The sequence below is a fragment of the Bos mutus genome, chromosome 21 (genome assembly GCF_027580195.1).
Source record: "Bos mutus isolate GX-2022 chromosome 21, NWIPB_WYAK_1.1, whole genome shotgun sequence".
In the NCBI taxonomy this organism is placed as follows: Eukaryota; Metazoa; Chordata; class Mammalia; order Artiodactyla; family Bovidae; genus Bos; species Bos mutus.
This window is the reverse complement of record NC_091637.1, coordinates 66,691,089-66,710,761: the sequence shown is the minus strand read 5'-3', so window position 1 is coordinate 66,710,761 and position 19,673 is coordinate 66,691,089. Positions and strand designations below refer to the sequence as shown.

The following is a 19,673-nucleotide window of genomic DNA, read 5'->3' as shown; positions in this document are numbered from 1 at the left end:
CTGATAAGAATGTCATTATTTGGAGGTGCTATGATTACCTGCTTAGAAATAGCTTTCTGAAACTCCAGAAAAGCCTATTTTCAAAAAGTTCTTAACCGAACATGGAACAATGGACTGATTCAAAATTGGGAAAAGAGTACATCAAGGCTGTATATTGTCAACCTGCTTATTTAATGTCTAAGCAGAGTCCATCGTGTGAAATGCTGAGCTGGATGAAGCACAACTGGAATCAAGATTGTTGGGAGAAATATCAATAAACTCAGCTAAGCAGATGATACCACCCTTATGGCAGAAAGTGAAGAAGAACTAAAGAGTCTCTTGATGAAGGTGAAAGAGAATGACAAAAACTGGCTTAAAATTCAGCATTCAAAAAATGAAGATCATGCCATCCAGTTCTATCACTTCATGGCAAATAGATGGGGAGAATGGAAACAGCAACAGACTATTTTCTTGGGCTTCAAAATCACTGCAGATGGTGACTGTAGCCATGTAATTAAAAAACTCTTGGTCCTTGGAAGAAAAGCTATGACAAACCTAGACAGTATTAAAAAGCAGAGACATTACTTTGCTGACAATTGTCTGTATACTCAAAGCTATGACTTTTCCAGTAGTCATGTATGGATGTGAGAGTTGGACCACAAAAAAGGCTGAGTGCCGAAGAATCGATGATTTTGAACTGTGGTGTTGGAGAAGACTCTTGAGTCCCTTGGACTGTAAGGAGATCAAAACCAGTGAATCCTAACGGAAATCAATCATGAATAATTTTTGGAAGGACTGATGCTGAAGGTGAAGTTCCAGTACTTTGGCCACCTGATGCAAAGAGTTGACTCATCAGAAAAGACCCTGATGCTGGGAAAGATTGAAGGCAGGAGGAGAAGGGGACGACAGAGGATGAGATAGTTGGATGGCATCACGGACTCAACGGACATAAATCTGAGAAACCCAGGAGATGGTGAAGGACAGGGAGGCCTGGCGTGCTGTGGTCCATGGGGTCGCAGAGTCGGACACGACTGAGTGACTGAACAACAACAACAAAAGGGCACGTAAAAGCCTTCCCTTCTTGAGGCTTTCCTGGTAGCTCAGTGGGAGAGAATCCACCTGCCAACGCAAGAGAGATGGGTTCGATCCCTGATCCGGCAAGATCCCATATGCTGCGGGGCAACTGAGCCCTTGCACCCCAACTATTGAGCCTGTGCTCCAGAGCCCCGAACGGCAGGTACTGAAGCCCGCGTGCCTAGAACCTGTGCTCCACTGAGATGAGAGAGGCCTGCCCTCCACAACGAGCGCAGCCCCCACTGGCTAGAAACAGAGAAGCCCTGCAGCAGTGACAACCCAGCATAGCCAAAAACAAATAAATACCAACTAAAAAGGCTTCCCTTAATACAGCAACCAGATAGAACCCTTGTCCCCACCCCGCGCTGCCTTCCCCTCAGGAGAAGCACACGTTCCTCCTTAGCTCGGCATTCAAGGCCGTACCTGGCCCCTCCAGTTTCTTCTACTCTCTCACCCACTCTGATCACTCGGATACACTCACGTGTCCTCCGCACCTTTGTACAGACTGTCCTCTCTACCAACAGTGACCTCACCCTCACCTTCTCCAGCTGCTCGCGGCTGCTTCACGGCTCAGCTCAGGTGGCTCCTCCGGCAAGAAGCCTTCCCCGACCCCCTGAGCCCCAGACCACAGTCAGGACCTCCTGGTCCGCGCCTGGTTCCTGACCTGCGCATGCCTCCTCCCATGACGGAGGGGCACTTCCAGGGTCGGGGGCATCTTCCCCTTGACCAGGAGCCCCCCAGGGCAGGGAGTGGGCCTGACCCAGCGTCCAACCATGGCAGGTGCCCAAGGAACACAGATAAGCAGTTTCATGTAGGCGCATCCGCCCTTGGGTGTGCAGCCACTTCTGTGACTGGTGTCCCCTGGGGTGTGTGCCTCAGCGGGTCTGTGAGTGGCTGTGTCCGTGCGTGTCCCTCTGTCTGCGTGTCTCCATGTCCCTGTCTGTCTGTCTTCTATGTGTGTGTGCGCGTGTTCACTGAGACTTGAGCTGGCATTCTGGTCTGGGCTCTAAGCTGAAGCCGTTAGCCTGGAAGGCCACCGGCAGAACCGGAATTTTCCCTAAGCCCTTGAATCCCCGCCTCCTGAGCACAACACCCCAGAGGCCCTCCTCCTCTGCCTGCGTGGACATACCTGCCGGGTGAGTAGACGCTGGGCCCCAGGCAGAGCAGGGCCACCAGGAGAAGCCGGCGGGGCCGGGCCCTCAGAGCGGGACCCGGGCGATGGGGCCTCTGGAGCAGCCAGCGGGACTGACCCACGGCTGGGGCTTTCCAGCTGCGGTCACACCGGCCGGCCCCCGCCCCACCCCCAGCCCCACCCCACCACGAGCCCTGCTTTCACTTTCAGATGTCCTCCCCCTGCCCCCCCCCCCGCCCTGCTCAGAGGCAATAAGGCCAACCTTTGATTCCTGCAGCAGTGGGGAGCCCAGCCCAAGCTCAGGTCAGGGCCCTGGTGGCTGTCGGCTTAAAAAATATTCACAGCCTAGAAGTTGAGAGTTGCATGCCATTTGGTGGGAAGTTCTAGGACTTCAAGCCTGGGAGGCAGCACATCAACTACCCTTAGAGAACTGCTCCAAGGAGGGGAGCGGGGGACTGGTTATATTGAAGTTTCGCAATGAAAGGTGGTAGTCTGAACACCAATAGACTATTGTCAAAGAAAATCAGATATCCCAAGTCACGGACTTCAGCACTTTTCTGTGTGTGGGAAGACGAAAGAGTCTGTCACTGAAATCACTCCTTTCATTGCACCTCAGCTGCCAGGGCCGGTCCTCTGCATCTTCACATCCTGAGCTTCCTTCCTTTTCTCAGGACTCACCGTCGCGGGTGGCTGTCGCCTGACAGCTGTAGGCTAGACAGCAGGTATTTTTCTCCCTCCTCTGTCCCCTTAGGGCTCACAGGTTCACACTGAAGGGCTGCAATCGCTGTCGACTGTGACACCCTGTTTACTGATACAACAGGAAGTACTCCATTGCTCCTTCCATGGCTCAGTGGTAAAGTTGCCAATGCAGGCGACACTCGTTCAATCCCTGGGTCAGAAAGATCCCCTGGAGAAGGAAACGGCAACTCGCTCCAGTATTCTTGCCTGGGAAATCCCATGGACAGAGGAGCCTGGCAGGCTATAGTCCCTGGGGTTGCAAAAGGGTTGGACACAACTTAGTGACTAAACAACAGCAATTTCTCAGGGTAAAGGAGAGGATGAGGGGGCAGCACTCTGGGGTCTGTAGGGAGCTGACCTCGCTGGGGACGGCTGGGACAGCCTGTCCCTCCTGTGGTCAGACTGAGGCTCGAAGGAGCAGGCGCCAACCGGCTGGAAGTGGGCACCCAGCCCACGGTGTCCAAGCCCAGAAGGACCCCTCCCTCCAGGGCAGAGTTACCAGCACCAGCCCTGTGCCCTGCCAAGCTCATCTTGAGAGCCCCTGTGCCCTGCCTGGTGCTAAGAGCCCCGAGGGCAGACATGGGGCACCGGAAAGAGGGAAGGGACACAGCGACAGCACAAGGAACATTGTAAGCCACTCTTCAGGAGCTGGGAGAAGGACAGGGCCCCAGAGGACAGACAGGCTCGAAGTCAGGGACAAGGAGGGATGGCAGGGGTCAGCCTGTGAGGGAAGGCGTGGAGGTGGGCCTGAGACTGATCAGCCACGAGCATGCAGCCCACTTCCCCACGGTGGCTCCAGTTAAAGACATTTAGTGGGAAGGGTCACTGAGACTTCCCAGAAGAGGCAGGCCCCACACCTTCCTGGGGGGATTCCGCTGCTGGCATCCTAGGGAAAAAAAACTTAGGGAAAATCCAGGGAGGACAGATCCAGGCCTGTTCACTCGGCCTGGAGCCACAGGGCCATGGCGCAGAGCAGCGGAGATGCTCCAGAGAGCGTCCTGGAGAGAGCAGACACAAGCCTGTGGGCCATCCCCAGGCTGCCAACGCAGACATTCATTTTCCCAAAGTTCTGGGGGCTGCAAGGTCCCAGATCAAGGTGCTGGCAGGGCTGGTTTCTCCCGAGGCCTCTCTCCTGGGCTGCGGCTGGCCGTCTTCTCCCTGTGTCTGCACATGGTCATCATTCTGTGGGTCCGTGTCCTGACCGCCTCTTCCCATAGGACATGTTGGACCAGGACCCACTAAAATGGGCTCGTTTTAACTTGTCGTGGTTGTCCGACAAGTCCCTAAGTTGTGTCCGACTCTCTGCGACCCCGTGGCTCTTTAAAGACCTATCTCCAAATACAAACCCATTCTGAGGCCCTGGGAGTTAAGACTTCAACAGAAGGAAGTTTGGAGGACAAAATCCAGCCCACAGCAGACTGGAAGGCACCCAAGATGCTGCAGGACCTTGCTGTCATCTGCAGACAGACCATGCTGTTCCTGGAGCTGCCAGCACCTCCTCCAGGAAGCCCTCTAGTTTCCTCTTGAGTCATTAGATCCTAGATCCCTGGGTTCCCCTCTGTGCGGTAAGGCCATCAGAGTCCCAGCTCAAGCCTGTAAGGCACCGGCTACTTGGGTGAGCCATCCCCCAGCTCAGGCTGGCCTGCCTGCTGGCTTCCTGTCCCATGCGTCTCTCCAACGGTCAGAGGCTAACAGATCAGAGGGCCAAGGACAACTCTTGACAGAAGGAGGGGTCCCGAGGAGACCTCCCACAAAGAGGGACTTTGTGGGGTAGCTGGTCCCCACCCCTGTTGCACTGGGTCACCAGCTCAGAAAGGCACAGGAACCTGCTACATGGCAGACAAGTCCAGGTCTCTGCCTGTGAGGCCTGGGTCTTCCCATGGGGCCACGTGTGGGCACTGGAAGGTCCTCAGTCCGCCCCTCCTGTTCTCCAGCTCAATGAGGCTCATCTGGGTGCTGGGACCTCCCGTTGTGGGTCATCTCCACTTCAGAGCCCAGGATGGGGGGGGGTGGTTTCTCCCAGACAGCTCCCAGCTGCACCCCACCCCTGCCCAAACCTGTGCCCACTTTTCAGCACAAGGCTGGGATGTTTCTTTTGTCCTATTTCTAGGTGGTTTTCCCCAACTTTCTCAGTAAAATCCCTTCAGCAAAGTCCCAGCCTTGTCTCAGAGGAGCCTTGGGCGCAGGGCTGGTCTGGTCTGGGTCAGGAGAAGGCTGGGCTGAGGGGGCAGATGGAAAGGGGCACACAGCTGGGGACCCAATGATGAGAACAAGTCCTGCTGCCTTGTGCTGGACTGCACCACCTTCAGAGAGGTAATCCTGAGTCAGCCTCAGGTCGTCGTTGCTGTTCAGTTGCTAAGTCCTTTCTGACTCTTTTGCGACCGACCCCATGGACTGTAGCCCACCAGACTCCTCTGTCCATGGGGATTCTCCAGGCAAGAATACTGGAGTCAGTTGCCATGCCTTCTTCCAGGGGATCTTCCCAACACAGGGACGAACCCAGGTCTCCCCCATGGCAGGCGGATTCTTTACCGACTGGGCCACCAGGAAAGCCCAAGAATATTGGAGTGGGTGGCCTATCCGTTCTCCAGGGGATCTTCCCCACCCAGGACTCGAACTGGGGTCTCCTGCATTGCAGGCGGATTCACCAGCTGAGCTACCAGGGAAGCACCCAGCCTCAGGTTATTTCTCCATAAAACGAGGTTGCTGTTGGGATCCAGTAGGTTTACCTCGGCAGAGCCACCTGGTGCCCAAAACTGGAAGGGGAGGGACAAGGACCACACCACCGGAGGCCTAGCCCGCGCCCTAGAGGCTCCTGGGGAGGAGCCAGGCTAGCGCACGCTGAATGCTGCTGCTGCTGCTGCTGCTGCTAAGTCGCTTCAGTCGTGTCCGACTCTGTGCGACCCCACAGATGGCAGCCCACCAGGCTTCCCCGTCCCTGGGATTTTCCAGGCAAGAACACTGGAGTGGGTTGCCATTTCCTTCTCCAATGCATGAAAGTGAAAAGTCAAAGTGAAGTTGAATATAGAGGCCCGAAGTGCCCGAATTCCAGCTTCACTGCTGCGGGGCCCAGGACAGAGCTCTGCCCGGGAACAGGACACCGAGGCTCCGGTCTCTGCCCCTCACCGGCTGTGGGCCTGCGCGAGGGACAGTGTCTGTCTCCGAGCCTGGATCTCTCGAGCCGAAGCCGGACGCTGCGTTGCTTAGGTGTCCCTGGCCCGGCCTGACAGTGGGCGGGACCGTGGAGACGGGGCGGGGCTTCCGGTGGGCGGGGCATACGCCTAGCACCGCCCCCTGCACCTATCACGGCTTCTCGCGGGTCAGTCGCCATGCGCTTGGACTCAGCCCGCTCTGGTCGCTACAGGGCAGGCCCACAGGGTAAGGCTCCTCTGCCCCGCCCCACCGGGCTTCCTCCCTGGGCCTGACTCCCCCGTTCCCCTGCTCCCGGGGCACGACGGGGTCCCGGGACCCCCAGTTGAGGCGGCGTCTCTTCCCCAGATCTGCCCTGATCGGTGGTGAGCTCGAGGGTGGCATTGCGGGCATGCTGGCGCTTAGGTCCCAGGCGCACCGGGAATTCCGCCTCAGCCCGGCTCTTTATCAGCCGCGGGACCTCGGGAAAGTCGCTGTGACACCCTGCCCGGGAGGGGCGAGGATGAAATCTCAGCACCATTCCCCGCCACACACACACACATTCCACACCCGGAAACCCCCGCCTGGGAATGACTCTCGGCTTGCTCGAGCCCTGGACCCAAATCCCCCATGTCCGCAAGTCCTGGCAAGGCTTTCTGTGAAATGTCTGCCACCTGCCCCCTTGTGGAGGCGACAGGAAGGGCCGGAGGAGGACGGGAGGGACCTTGAAGGACAGCCCAACCCCCTCAACCCCCCACCCCAAGAGGAGCCAGCCTGGGCCTGTATACTGGCCACAGGTTTAAAATTAAAGCGGGCTGCCAGGCAAACTTCTGCACCTCCGCCTCCCACCTCTCCTGCATTTGGGAGGGGGTGGGGGTGGGCTATTTTTAGAAGGCAGGCGGGTTGGAAAGTGCTTTATTCATCCTGGAGGTTAGCAAGGCCTCCGGGAGAGAACAGAGGTGCCTGTGTCTCCCTCTGCCTCCTCCATGCTGACCCTGACCTTGCACCACCCACTGGGCCTGTGGATTTACTGAGCTAACATTTACTCAGGGCTCCCCCTGCCAGGCCCTGAGCTTCCTCAGGCCTGGGTCAGGCTGGCCAAGGGCAGGGGGCTAGGTTGGGGTGATGGGAGAGAGGGTGGCACACCTGGACAGTGAGCCCAGGCAGTGATCAGGTTTCCACACCCCAGGTCCACCCTGACCAGTCAGCAGAGCCAAGAAGCCATGTCGCGGGACCCCTTGGAGGGACAGGCCCCTCACGTGGCTCAGGAAGAGGTGCTACCCAGTCTCCCACATGGACTGTCTGGCTGGCTGGGTAGGTGGCTTCCCAACTTCAGGAGTCCTGCGCTAGTTGAGGCCAGCACTAGCCTCGGGCACCTCAGTTTCCTCATCTGTACAATGGGACTATGCAAGATTCAACCTGGGACAGGGCACCCCACCCATGTACCATTCCTGTGACCTACTGCACCCAGAGTGGGTAAGGGATGACAGGAGGAGTCCTGCCCTCAGGGGCCAGCCAGGACTGGAGGCCCTAGGTAGAGGTGGGGAGGCCACCTGGAGGATGCTGGTCTCAGCCTCAGCTGAAGCGGGGCAGAGGGTCTCGGCAGGGCGCCAGAGGAGCGGACACGACAGCCGCACCAGCCACGCCCACGTCCAGTGTGGGACACCCAGTCACTCTGGTCTGGCAACCTGGGCTCTGAGCAGAGACCCTCGCCTGGAAGGCCACTGGCAGGACCCAAACTGTCCTCAGCCCCTGGAATCCCCACCCAGTGTGCCACTGACCACCAGGAAGAGCCTTTATTTGTGCTTCCCTCCAGAGAAGCAGGAGGGGTGTGACCCAAACCCTGGGCCGTGGCCAGGAGGGGGCTGGGGGGGGGCGGTGCCAGTGGACCTGGTGAGGCAGGAGGGGTGGTGGTTGGCTGTGCCCACTGGGTGCCCGGGCAGGCCCAGGCCTCTTGAAGCATCAGCCCAGCCCCTCCAGGGCGGAGGCCCCCTCTCAGCTGTCAGAGCCTGGCGACGGCAGGATCCAGCCGGTCCTTGTCCTACGGCTGGGCGCAGGGGGCCTGGCCCGTGGAGTTGGCACACTCGCCGTCGGTGTCAGCTGGAGCCTCCCCTGGTGCTCCCGGTGGACGCGGTGAGGGGGCTGAGGAAACACGCAGGCCTCCATGTCGGCGGGGCGCGCATTTCTGACAGGTTTGCCAGGAGAGGTGTGAGGGTGGGCAGGCCACAAGCTCCCCGCCGCTGAGGGGGCAGGGGGGTCACTGGGTGCGCGGCTCCCAGTGCAGGGGGAGGGCACGACCAGGCTCCGGGAGCAGGAGAACCTTGACCCCCGGCACAGCTACCAGTTTGGGGGTAGCCGACTGGGTGGAGACCCGGGGTCCGCCCCAGAGCCCAGGTCTCAGTGGTTACCCAAGGGGCAGGCCCTGGGCAGACCCGCTGGAGGTTGAGGGGACTTTTGGGAGAGGTGGCGGTTGAGGTGCAGACAAGCTCTTCTGGGCCCAAGCTCGGGGAGCGGCGGACCATGAGGGCTGCAGGGCTGGGCCAGGGGCCGATGGCGGAGGAGAAGAGGGCAGGCAGGGAGGAGCAGCCCCATCTGAGGCCGAATCCCCCGGGACTGACCCTTCGGGGCTCAGGGGACAAAGCTGCCCAGGGCACGGCTCACCCCTCGAGCATCCTCCCCGGGGGCCCGGCCGGCTGTTTCTCCTACGCGGCAGACTGACTCCTGGCTGATCCCTCTCCTGCCCACACATCCTCCTCCCAGAAACCTCCCTGGCCCCGGCAGCCCCTTGGCCTTTAACCAGGGCACCCACACCAGGACAGAAGCCTGCCAGCAGCTCCTGCACCCCCACCCACCCCGCCTTGCACCCACACCCTAACCCCTTCCAGGCCCTAGTGGGCAATGCACACTTGTCCCAAGGTGATGAATCGTGAGAGGAAGGGGAGAGGGGCCAGGACCGGGTGTTGAGAGGTGAGAGCAAGGGTGCACCTGTGTGCCAGGCCTGGGGCCACACCTGGACGAGGGAGACGCCTGTGCAGATGGTGGGGAGGGCGGCAGGAAGGCCAGGCAGGCAGTGCCCAGGCGGCAGAAGCTCACGGGGCGGGTGGATGGGCGGGGTGCAGGCTGGCTGGAGGGGTGGAGGACCGGGCGTCGGACCTCTCTCGGGACCCCTACGGGCCGCCCCTCACTCACCAGCAGCAGCCTGGGTCTGGGCAGACCCCCTCTGGGAGCCCTCTGGAGGCCAACGCAGCTCCCCACTCTCCACCACACCCAGCTCGCTGGGCTCCACCACGATCGAGGGTAGCCGCTGGCCCAGCCGAGGGCCCTTCTCCCGGGCACCCACCATAGCCTGCAAGGGGGATGGACAGGGGGTCAAAGCAACAGTAGGCCTGAGCTCCCCACGGCCTGCCACGCCTGTCCTGCATTGTCCACGGGATCCCCCAGAGGGTCGCCGCCTTCCCCCTCCCACCCCTGGAGCTGGGGTGCTCAGCGCCAGAGCCACACAGATTCCACCTGGGCTCGGCCCTCAGGCCTGTTTCACAGAAGGGCCTGTTGTGTGAAAGGCCAAGGTCACACAGTGAGCAAGCTCAGGGCGTTTGTGCCTCCCCGGCAGGCAGCCTCCCACATCCCGCCGGGCCCCTTCCTGGGGTCTCTCTTACGGGCCCTTGGCCTCCTCCCAGCTCAGGGGAGCTGGGAAGCTGTTGCCATGGCAACCTGAGCAACTTCTCTGGGCTCATTGTTCAGTGCCCACAAGAGCATGCGGGGGCTGCCTCCCCAAGCCCTCCTGGAGCCAGCCCTCAGCATCTCCGCCTCCCATTCAAGGCCTTCCAAGGTAGAGGCCCCGAGGCACCCCGTGCTGCACGCAGACCTGCAGCCCTGACTCTCCTGCGCCAACCCACCTCCGTGCCTTTGCTCCAGTCGGTTGGTCTGGTCCCCAACCTCTTACCCAAAAGGCCGGCTGCTTGTGCACTCTGCCTTCCCCAAAGGCATGTCGAGGTGGGGAAGAGCGGGCATACGGCTGGCAGGACTTTGCTAAATGGCCCTCGCACCTCCCCGCCCCCTGCCCAGTAGAACAGTCTGAACTCGTGTTTCAGTATACTGTCTGGTCAGCCTTTGAACAAAGTACCGCAGAGATCCTGAAGTGTGTCGCTAGGCTGGGACTTCTGTGGGATCAGAGGGACAAGACCAGCGACCCCACTATGGCCCAGTGACTGGATCTCCTGGGCTCCACTGCTGGCCTTGCCCATCCAGGGGCTCCTCCCTGCCCCCACCCCGGAACCCTCTTTCCACCAACCCCGCCAGTCTCCTTCTTGCCCTCCTCCCGGAAGCCCTGCCGGGCCCCACCCAGGGCCGCTCCTCTGCCCAGATGGTACGGGAAGATCTGCCAGTGCAGTTTGGTGTCCACCCTCTCCATCCGCCCCCCACCCCCTGCCAGGAGGGCAACCCCAGGCTCCAGACAGGCCCTCGTGCAGCTCTGGGCTGTGCCCCCTCAGTGGCCTGCTGGCCCCAACAAGGAGAAGAGCCCAACTCCAGACTCAGAGCGGCAGGCCTGGGCCTCTTGGGCAAGAACCTCCCATGTTAGCTCCTTCAACACCTTCTGGAGAAGCTGAGGCGAGAGCAGGAGACCCTGGCATGGCCTCACTCAGCAGAGAGCAGACTGACCTTGGCGCAGGCCCTGGGCTCCCCAGGGCTGGCTGGGGTGCTCCCTGAGTCAGGAGAGCTGGGCCTTCAATGACTGTGTGCATCAGATTCCTGCGGAGGGGCAACCACCTCCCCCACCCAGATGGGTAAACTGAGGCACGTGCTGTCACAGGCCAGGGCTTGAGCGCGGCAGATGGCAGGTCCCCAGCCACACACGTACCTCTGCTGCCGGGCCTCCAGCCTCCTTGTCTGGGCCCAGCTTGGGCGCGGCAGCGGGCCGGGGGCCACTCATGCTGCAGCTGCCGTCCGGCTGCATGGAAACAAGGAGCAGAAGCAGGGTGCGTGTTAGGGCCCGGATGTAGCGCCCCATCCACTCCTGGAAGCCCCAGACTGCCCCAGCCCACACCCACCCCACCCCAGGCCCACAGCCACTGCCCAGGCTGGGCCTCCACCACTGTGGCTGCCCGCCCAAGCCACCATCAGGGAGGCGCTGGACAGGCCCCAGGTCGGGGGCCCTAGGCTGCAGCAGGAGGGTCCACTCCTCCCCGAGAACAGACGCCCCACACACACACCCGACGCCCCGCCTTCAACACCCACAGCTGAAGGGAGACTGACCCTCTGCCTGCCTGTGGCCACTTCCCCTCAGGCCAGGCCCAAGCGCCAGGGAGCCTGGCCAGAAACCACACAGCGAGGGCGCTGGGAAGAGGGGCCCTGCCAGGACTGCTGGGCACCAGACTAAGACGTTCCACCTGCACCAGGCTGGGCTAGATCTGGCGGGCAGGCAGCTAACTTGGGCGCCGGCTGGGAGGCAGCAGGAGGCCTCCGACAAGGGGCAGGAGTGCTGGGAGGGCACCGGGCAGAGGGAGGGCGCTGGCCAGCCAGCTGCAAGGCTCCCGATGCCCTGCTGGTTGTGGGGGAGGGGTGCTGTGCACACCCAGCAAGAGGTGGGGGGCAGCTATTCCAGGAAATGAGTTCCTTTGACCAAAACCCAGCTTGGGTCAGCTCAGGTCCCGCTGGGACCCAGGGATTCTGGGGAGTGGGGGGTGGGCCACGTGCAGCATGGGGCCTCCAGGGCAGTGGGCAGCCAACATACCCACCCGAGCCTCCACCCAGTCCCAGAGCACGTGAGAGCCCTCCCCCAGCCCCTAGGCTCCAGGTCACCCCTTCCTGGGATTCCACCCCAGGATCCCAGAAGCTCAACTGGAGCCCAAGGCAGCCAGGACCAATCCCAGGAGAGTGGACTCAGAGATCCAGATGCGAGAAAGACCAGAGGGAGACGCAGAAAGAACCGCGCAGGCCACAGAGAGGACGGAGGGATGACAGAACTAGAGGGCGAGATTGAGAGAGACGACAGAAAGAGGTGAGAGGTGATGGAGACACATGAGAGAGGGCGGCTGATGGAGACAGGCGGTGGAGCCAAGGGGGCGACGGGCGGCGGGCAGATGCCGGAGGGCTGCCTCCCCGCAGCCTGGCACCAGGGGCCCCTGCCAGTGGGGCATCCCCGCAGCGAAGGCTCGGCCACCCACACCTGCAGCGGCAGCCAGGTGTGGCGGGCCAGCCCATAGAGACGCTGCTCCAGCCCAAAGCCCGGCGTCCGGCAGCCAAGGGCTGGCTGTGGTCCCCACACCTCCCCTTCTCCAGGGAGCGCCGACTCAAACCCACTCCTCGCCCCTTCCTGCTCTCCCAGACGCCGCGAACCGTGGGGCGCTGGCCGGACGAGGGTGGGGAGGGGGCGCGCCCCGCGTCTCGCTCACACTCACCGCCAGCGGGTGCTTGCGCGGGGCCGGCACTGTCTGCTCCACCGCTCGCCGGGTCTGCCCGCCCTGGCTGGGTCCCCGCCTTCCTCCAGCGCGCTCTCCGCCCACAGGCGCTCCCTCGCCCACACTCGCGCTCCCAGGTCCAGCTCCCAGGTAGCACCCCGCGCCATCTACCCCCTTGCCAAAACCGCAGCCGCCCAGAACCTGATCCTGGTCACTCGAGGCACACAGCCTCAAGTTTGAGGTTCCGGAATTCGGGGGGGGGGTGGAATTCAGGGTGACTAGATATATCAGAGCAAGGACACCCTCCAGTTGGAAGGAGGAGTGTAGAGGACAAGGACCACACTCGAGTGTGAGGGCCAGTGTGTGTGTGCAGGGAGAGCGTCACCACACCAGTCCTCTCTTCATCCCTGATTCCAGGCCCCCAAAGGGACAGTCTCATTCAGCCTGACGTGTAGACCTGACTCCTGAGGCCGGGATGCATGCCTGTTGGTCCACCCAGCCTTCCACCATCCGCACTTCACATCCACCATCATCTACCCAACATCCAACACCCAGCCCACACCCACAATCCACCATTCAGCATCCGCTACCCAGGCACTGTCATCTACTATGCCCATCTATTCATGTCTCTTCTACCATCCAATCATCATCCAACCACCAGCCAGCCTCAGCCATCTGCCATGCGTCCCCCACCACCAATAAACCAACAACTGTCCCATACAACCCACCACCTGACTTCCACCATGCAAGTTCCATCCACCATGCATCCATCCACAGTTTGTTGTGATCCACACAATCAAAGGCTTTAGCATAGTCAGTGAAGCAGAATTGGATACTTTTCTGGAATTCTCTTGCTTTTTCTATGATCCAACAGATGTTGGCAATTTGATCTCTAGTTCCTCTGCCTTTTCTAAATCCAGCTTGAACATCTGGAAGTTCTCAGTTCATGTACCGTTTAGGTTGGAGAATTTTGACCATTACTTTGCTAGCATGTGAGATGAGTGGGTTTGTGCTGTAGTTTGAACATTCTTTGGCATTGACTTTCTTTGGGATTGGAACGAAAACTGATCTTTTCCAGTCCTGCGGCCACTGCTGAGTTTTCCACATTTGCTGGCATATTGAGTGCAGTACTTTCACAGCATCATCTTTTAGGATTTGAAATAGCTCAACTGGAATTCCATCACTTCACTAGCTTTGTTTGTAGCGATTCTTCCTAAGGCCCACTTAACTTCACACTCCAGGATGTCTGGCTCTAAGTGAGTGATCACACCATCGTGGTTATCTGGGTCATGAACATCTTTTTTGTACAGTACTTCTGTGTATTGTTGCCACCTCTTCTTAATATCTGCTGCTTCTGTTAAGTCCATACCGTTTCTGTTCTTTATTGTACCCATCTTTGCATGAAATGTTCCCTTGGTATCTCTAATTTTCTTGAAGAGATCTCTAGTTTTTCCCATTCTGTTGTTTTCCTCTATTTCTTTGCATTGTTCACTTAGGAAGGCTTTCTTATCTCTCCTTGTTATTCTTTGGAATTCTCCATTCAAATGGGTATATCTTTCCTTTTCTCCTTTGCCTTTCACTTCTCTTCTTTTCTCAGCTATTTGCAAGGCCTTCTGAGACAACCATTTTGCCTTTTTGCATTTCTTTTCCTTGGGAATAGTTTTGATCACTGCCTCCTGTATAATGTTATGAACCTCCATCCATAGTTCTTCAGGCACTCTGTCTATCAGATCTAATCCCTTGAATCTATTTGTCACTTTCACTGTAAGGGATTTGATTTAGGTCATATCTGAATGACCTAGCGGTTTTCCCTACTTTCTTCAATTTAAGTCTGAATTTTGCAATAAGGAGTTCATGATCTGGGCCACAGTCAGCTCCTGGTCTTGTTTTTGCTGACTGTATAGAGCTTCTCCATGTTCAGCTCCAAAGAACATAATCAATCTGATTTCGGTGTTGACCATCTGGTGATGTCCATGTGTAGAGTCTTCTCTTGTGCTGTTGGAAGAAGGTGTTTGTTATGACTAGTGCATTCTCTTGGCAAAACTCTGTTAGCCTTTGCCCTGCTTCATTTTGTACTCCAAGACCAAACTTGCCTGTTACTCCAGGTATCTCTTGACTTCCTACTTTTGCATTCCAGTCCTCTATGATGAAAAGGACATCTTTTTTTGGTGTTAGTTCTAGAAGGTCTTATAGATCTTCATGCTTCTGCTGCTAAGTCGCTTCAGTCCTGTCCGACTCTGTGTGACCCCATAGACAGCAGCCCACCAGGCTCCTCCGTCCATGGGATTCTCCAGGCAAGAACACTGGAGTGGGTTGCCATTTCCACCTCCAATGCATGAAAGTGAAAAGTGAAAGTGAAGTCGCTCAGTCGTGTCCGACTCTTAGCGACCCCATAGACTGCAGCCTATCAGGCTCCTCCGTCCATGGGATTTTCCAGGCAAGAGTACTGGAGTGGGGTGCCATTGCCTTCTCCGATAGGTCTTCATAGAACCATTCAACTTCAGCTTCTTTGGCATTTGTGGTTGGTACATAGACTTGTATTGAATGGTTTGCCTTGGAAATGAAACAAGATCATTCTGTCATTTTTTGAGACTTCACTCAAGTACCGCATTTCAGACTCTTTTGTTGACTATGAGAGCTACTCCATTTCTTCTAAGGGATTCCTGCTCACGGTAGTAGATATAATGGTCATCTGAATTAAATTTGCCCATTCCAGTCCATTTTAGTTCAGACTGGTTCAAAATTGTGAAAGGAGTACATCAAGGCTGTATATTGTCACCCTGGTTAATTAACTTATATGCCGAGTACATCAAGTGAAATGCTGGGCTGGATGAAGCACAAGCTGGAATCAAGATTGCCAGGAGAAATATCAATAACCTCATATATGCAGATGACACCACTGTTATGGCAAAGAGAAACTAAAGAGTCTCTTGATGAAGGTGAAAGAGAGTGAAAAAGCTGGTTTAAAACTCAACATTCAAAAAACCAAGATCATGGATCCAGTCCCATCACTTCATGGCAAATAGATGGGGAAACAATGGAAACAGTGATAGACTTTACTTTCTTGGGCTCCACAATCACTGCAGATGGTAACTGCAGCTGTGAAATTAAAAGGCGCTTGCTCCTTGGAAGAGAAGCTATGACGAACCTGCTGCTGCTGCTAAGTTGCGTCAGTTATGTCTGACTCTGTGCGACCCCATAGACAGCAGCCCACCAGGCTCCCCTGTCCCTGGGATTCTCCAGGCAAGAACACTGGAGTGGGTTGCCATATAGACAGCGTATTAAAAAACAGAGGCATTACCTTGCTGACAAAGGTCTATATAGTCAAAGCTATGTTTTTTTCCAGTAGTCATGTATGTATATGAGAGCTGGACCATAAAAAAAGCTGAGTGCTGAAGAATTGATACTTTTGAACTGTAGTGTTGGAGAAGACTCTTGGGAGTCCCTTGGACACCAAGGAGATCAAACAAGTCAATCCTAAAGGAAATAAGTCCTGAATATTCACTGGAAGGACTGATGCTAAAGCTGAATCTCCAATACTTTGGCCACCTGATGGGAAGAACTGACTCGGGTGAAAAGACCCTGATGCTGGCAAAGATTGAAGGCAGGAGAAGGGGATGACAGAGGATGAGATGGTTGGATGGCATCACTGACTCAATGGACATGAGTTTGAGCAAGCTCCAGGAGATGGTGAAGGACAGGGGAGCCTGGCGTGCTGCAGTCCATGGGATCAGAGTCAGCAACAACAAAATGCATCCATCCATTCACCACCACACCCACCACTTACAAGCGTCAGTACACCAGGAAAATACCCTTCAGTCCTAAATAATTCACCATCCATCTATCCACCATCACTGACTACCTAACAGCTTTCCATCAGTGTTTAACAGCTGTCTATCCATCTACGGGTGGTTTACTCGTTCGCCACGTATCTGGTTGTCAGTCACTAACCTACGGCTGCTGTCCATTTGCCTGAATTGATTCACCACTCACCCATTAGTCCCCGGCCGGTCAGTCACAGTTTGTTGTTGTTTGCTCACTAATCTTGTCTGACTTTTTTCGAACCTATGAACTATAGCCTGCTAGGCCCCTCTCTCCATGGGATTTCCCAGACTAGAATTCTGGAGTGGGTTGCCATTTCCTTCTCCAGGGGATTGTCCCGACCCAGGGATCAAACTCTGGCATTGGCAGGCGGATTCTTTGTTACTGAGTCACAGTTCATCTATCCACAATTCAGTCACCAGTCACGCCCCATCCCTAACCCATTCATATGTCTATGAGCCACCATCTACCATCCACCCACTTCTTATCTCTGTTCACCACCCATCTATCCATTCATTGCCCATCTCACAATATCCTCTATCTATCCATCCATACATCATCCAGCCATAATTCATTATTCATTCAAAACCCATTCATGTATCATCTACCATCTATCCGTATTCATCCATTCTAGAAGAATTCATCGAGTGCCCTCTGTACACCAAGCATTAATTTAGATGCTGGGGACAGAGCAGAGAGACAGCACTGAGACCCATCCACCATTACAAACCATCCAGTAATTATCTGCACATCATCCCCCATTCATTATTCACTACTCACTCAATACCATCTTCATTTATCATCCATTCACCATCCATTTGCCATCTACCAATCTTCTTCCCTCTATACATTAAACCATTGATTTATAATATGCTGCTGACCACCTACCATCCATCTGAAATCTCTCCACCATCTTCCCATCCACCATTCACCTTTCATGCATCTATATTCCAAGATGTATCTGTCATTTAGCCATCATTCATTCACCACCTAACTGACATCTCTCTATCCACTATCCACCTTCCATCTACATGTCCACAGCACACAACCCATTATCTGCTGACCCAGCAACCATCGATTTATTTGCCATCCATGCACCATTCAGCCACCATTTACTTCTCCACCATTCACGGTCCATCCATCAATCATGTATCCATTCACATGTATCTATTAATACCATCTAGCCATCCATTCTCTGTGGCTTAGATCCTTGACCAGCATCCCCTATTTATCCTCCATCCATCCATAATTCCATGATTCAGTTATTGAACAAGCATCCACCACTCACCACTTATTGCCTATAATGCACTATCTATGGATTATTTCAGTATAAATCAGTCCCAATTTAGTGTCCAAGTTCATGCGCCCTCCATCTATCAATCTATCCACTCATCATCACTTAAGTACCATTATAGATGCATCCACCATCCACCATCTTCTGAGCATCAGCACCAGGATCTACCATGCTTCCAGCACCCAGCCAACCATTATCTGTACACCAGCCTCCCACCCATACACACTTTCTGCCTCCGTCATCCATCCGTTAGTTCACCTCCCCATCCGCTCATTCATCCCCCACCAGCCATCTATCCACTGAGTGACTTACCCATCTATCACTCTGCCACGCATTCATCTATCATCCTTAGATTATATTTGTGTTATCCATACACATAAATACGAGTAAATCTTTCTCACTTCTCTTTTTCCACCACCCATCTCCACCCTTCACCCATCCACTCGTCTTCTGTCCATGCATTCATAAACTAAGCATTTATTTATTAATAACTGTTAATATTAAACATAAATATTAAACACTTATTACTCAGTGCTAGTGTGGGATTCTGGAATCATCAAGATGAAACAGATCCCATCTATATTCAGTCTGATGAATTCAGTCTGATGGTTAAAAAAAGGGAAATGTTACAATAGCCAAGACATAGAAAGAACCTAAATGTCCATCAACAGAGGAATGGATAAAGAAGACGCACACACACACACACACACACGTGTGCACGTGCCAAGTTGCTTCAGTCGTGTCCAACTCTGCAACCCTGCGGAGTGTAGCCCACCAGGCTCCTCTGTCATGGGATTCTCCAGGCAAGAGTACTGGAGTGGGTTGACCAAGCCCTCCTCCAGGGGCTCTTCCCCTCTCAGGGATCAAACTCGTGTCTCTTACATCTCCTGCATTGACAGGCAGTTTCTTTACCACGAGCAGCACCTTGGAAGAACATATATATATACACTGTGGGGCACTACTCAGCCATCAAAACTAATGAAATAATGTAACTTGCAGCAACATGGACAGACCTAGAGGTTATATGATAAGTGAAGTAAGTCAGGCAGGGAAGGGGACGTCATATGATACGACCTACTTGTGGAATCTAAAATACGACACAAATCAACAGAGGTGTGAAACAAAACTACACTCACAGATACAGAGAACAGCCTTGTGTTTGTGGGGGTGGGGAGGGAGGGACTGGGAACTTGGAGTAGCGGAGGCAACTATTACATCTGGGATGGAGAAACAGGGCCATACTATGTAGCGCAGGGAACTACAGTCAGTGCTCTGTGACAGACCATGGTGAAAATATATATATATGCCATTTCCTTTCCCAGGGGATCTTCCCGACTCAGGGATCGAACCTGGGTCTCCTGCATTGCAGGCAGACGCTTTACCGTCTGAGCCACCCTGCTGCTGCTAAGTCACTTCAGTCGTGTCCGACTCTGTGCGACCCCAGAGACGGCAGCCCACCAGGCTCCCCAGTCTCTGGGATTCTCCAGGCAAGAACACTGGAGTGGGTTGCCATTTCCTACTCCAATACATAAAAGTGAAAAGTGAAAGTAAAGTCACTCAGTTGTGTCCGACTCTTCGCGACCCCATGGACTGCTGCCTACCAGGCTCCTCTGTCCATGGGATTTTCCAGGCAAGAGTACTTGAGTGGAGTGCCATCGCCTTCTCCGCCACCCTACCATGCTATATATATATATATTCATCTGGATATCTGGGTCACTTTGCTGTACAGAAGAAATTAACACAACATTGTAAGTCAACTATACTTCAATAAAATAAAAATTTTTTTTTAAATGGACCAGGTCAGACAGAGAATGATCAGTGTAAAAATGTATATTGTGTCCGAATCTTGGTGTGTCCCCCTCTGGCCATGGGGTGGCCGCCATAGCTCTTTGCACAAGTTTCCAAAGAGAAGGCCCAGGGAGACAGCGTCAGGGCAGGATCAGCAGAGGCCTGATCTGGGCAAGGGGGCTGCAGCAGGGGCCGCCTGATGATGTGGGTGAGAAAAGAGGTGAGGTGCGAAAAGCGGTCGGCAGATACGATGCGATGCTGGGAGGAGCAGCCAAGGGACTGGTCCCTGATGACAGCGGGGAGCTCTGGGAGGGTTTTA

The 19,673-nt window shown here is 55.6% G+C and overlaps 1 protein-coding gene and 1 long non-coding RNA gene across 3 annotated transcripts; one reads left to right on the top strand and one right to left on the bottom strand.

The window, feature by feature from the left end:
* The first annotated feature begins 6,212 nt into the window (after window positions 1–6,212).
* Window positions 6,213–19,352, top strand: LOC138984339 (uncharacterized). Its single transcript, XR_011461581.1, has 4 exons — window positions 6,213–6,301; window positions 7,242–7,366; window positions 11,875–12,050; window positions 18,889–19,352. It is a non-coding gene; the product is annotated as an uncharacterized lncRNA (long non-coding RNA).
* On the bottom strand, window positions 8,061–12,482 carry LBHD2 (LBH domain containing 2). 2 transcript variants are annotated; one of them, XM_070358027.1, is made up of 4 exons: window positions 12,451–12,482; window positions 10,911–11,000; window positions 9,242–9,398; window positions 8,061–8,194 (listed from the first exon to the last, which is right to left on the bottom strand). In XM_070358027.1, the coding sequence occupies exons 2-4, from the start codon at window positions 10,980–10,982 to the stop codon at window positions 8,094–8,096; spliced, it is 330 nt and encodes a 109-aa protein (XP_070214128.1). In that variant the 5' UTR covers window positions 10,983–11,000; window positions 12,451–12,482; the 3' UTR covers window positions 8,061–8,093. The 2 variants fall into 2 exon arrangements, with proteins under 2 accessions (XP_070214128.1, XP_070214126.1); XM_070358025.1 differs by lacking the exon at window positions 12,451–12,482 and having other exon boundaries at window positions 10,911–11,235.
* Window positions 19,353–19,673: the final 321 nt, after the last annotated feature.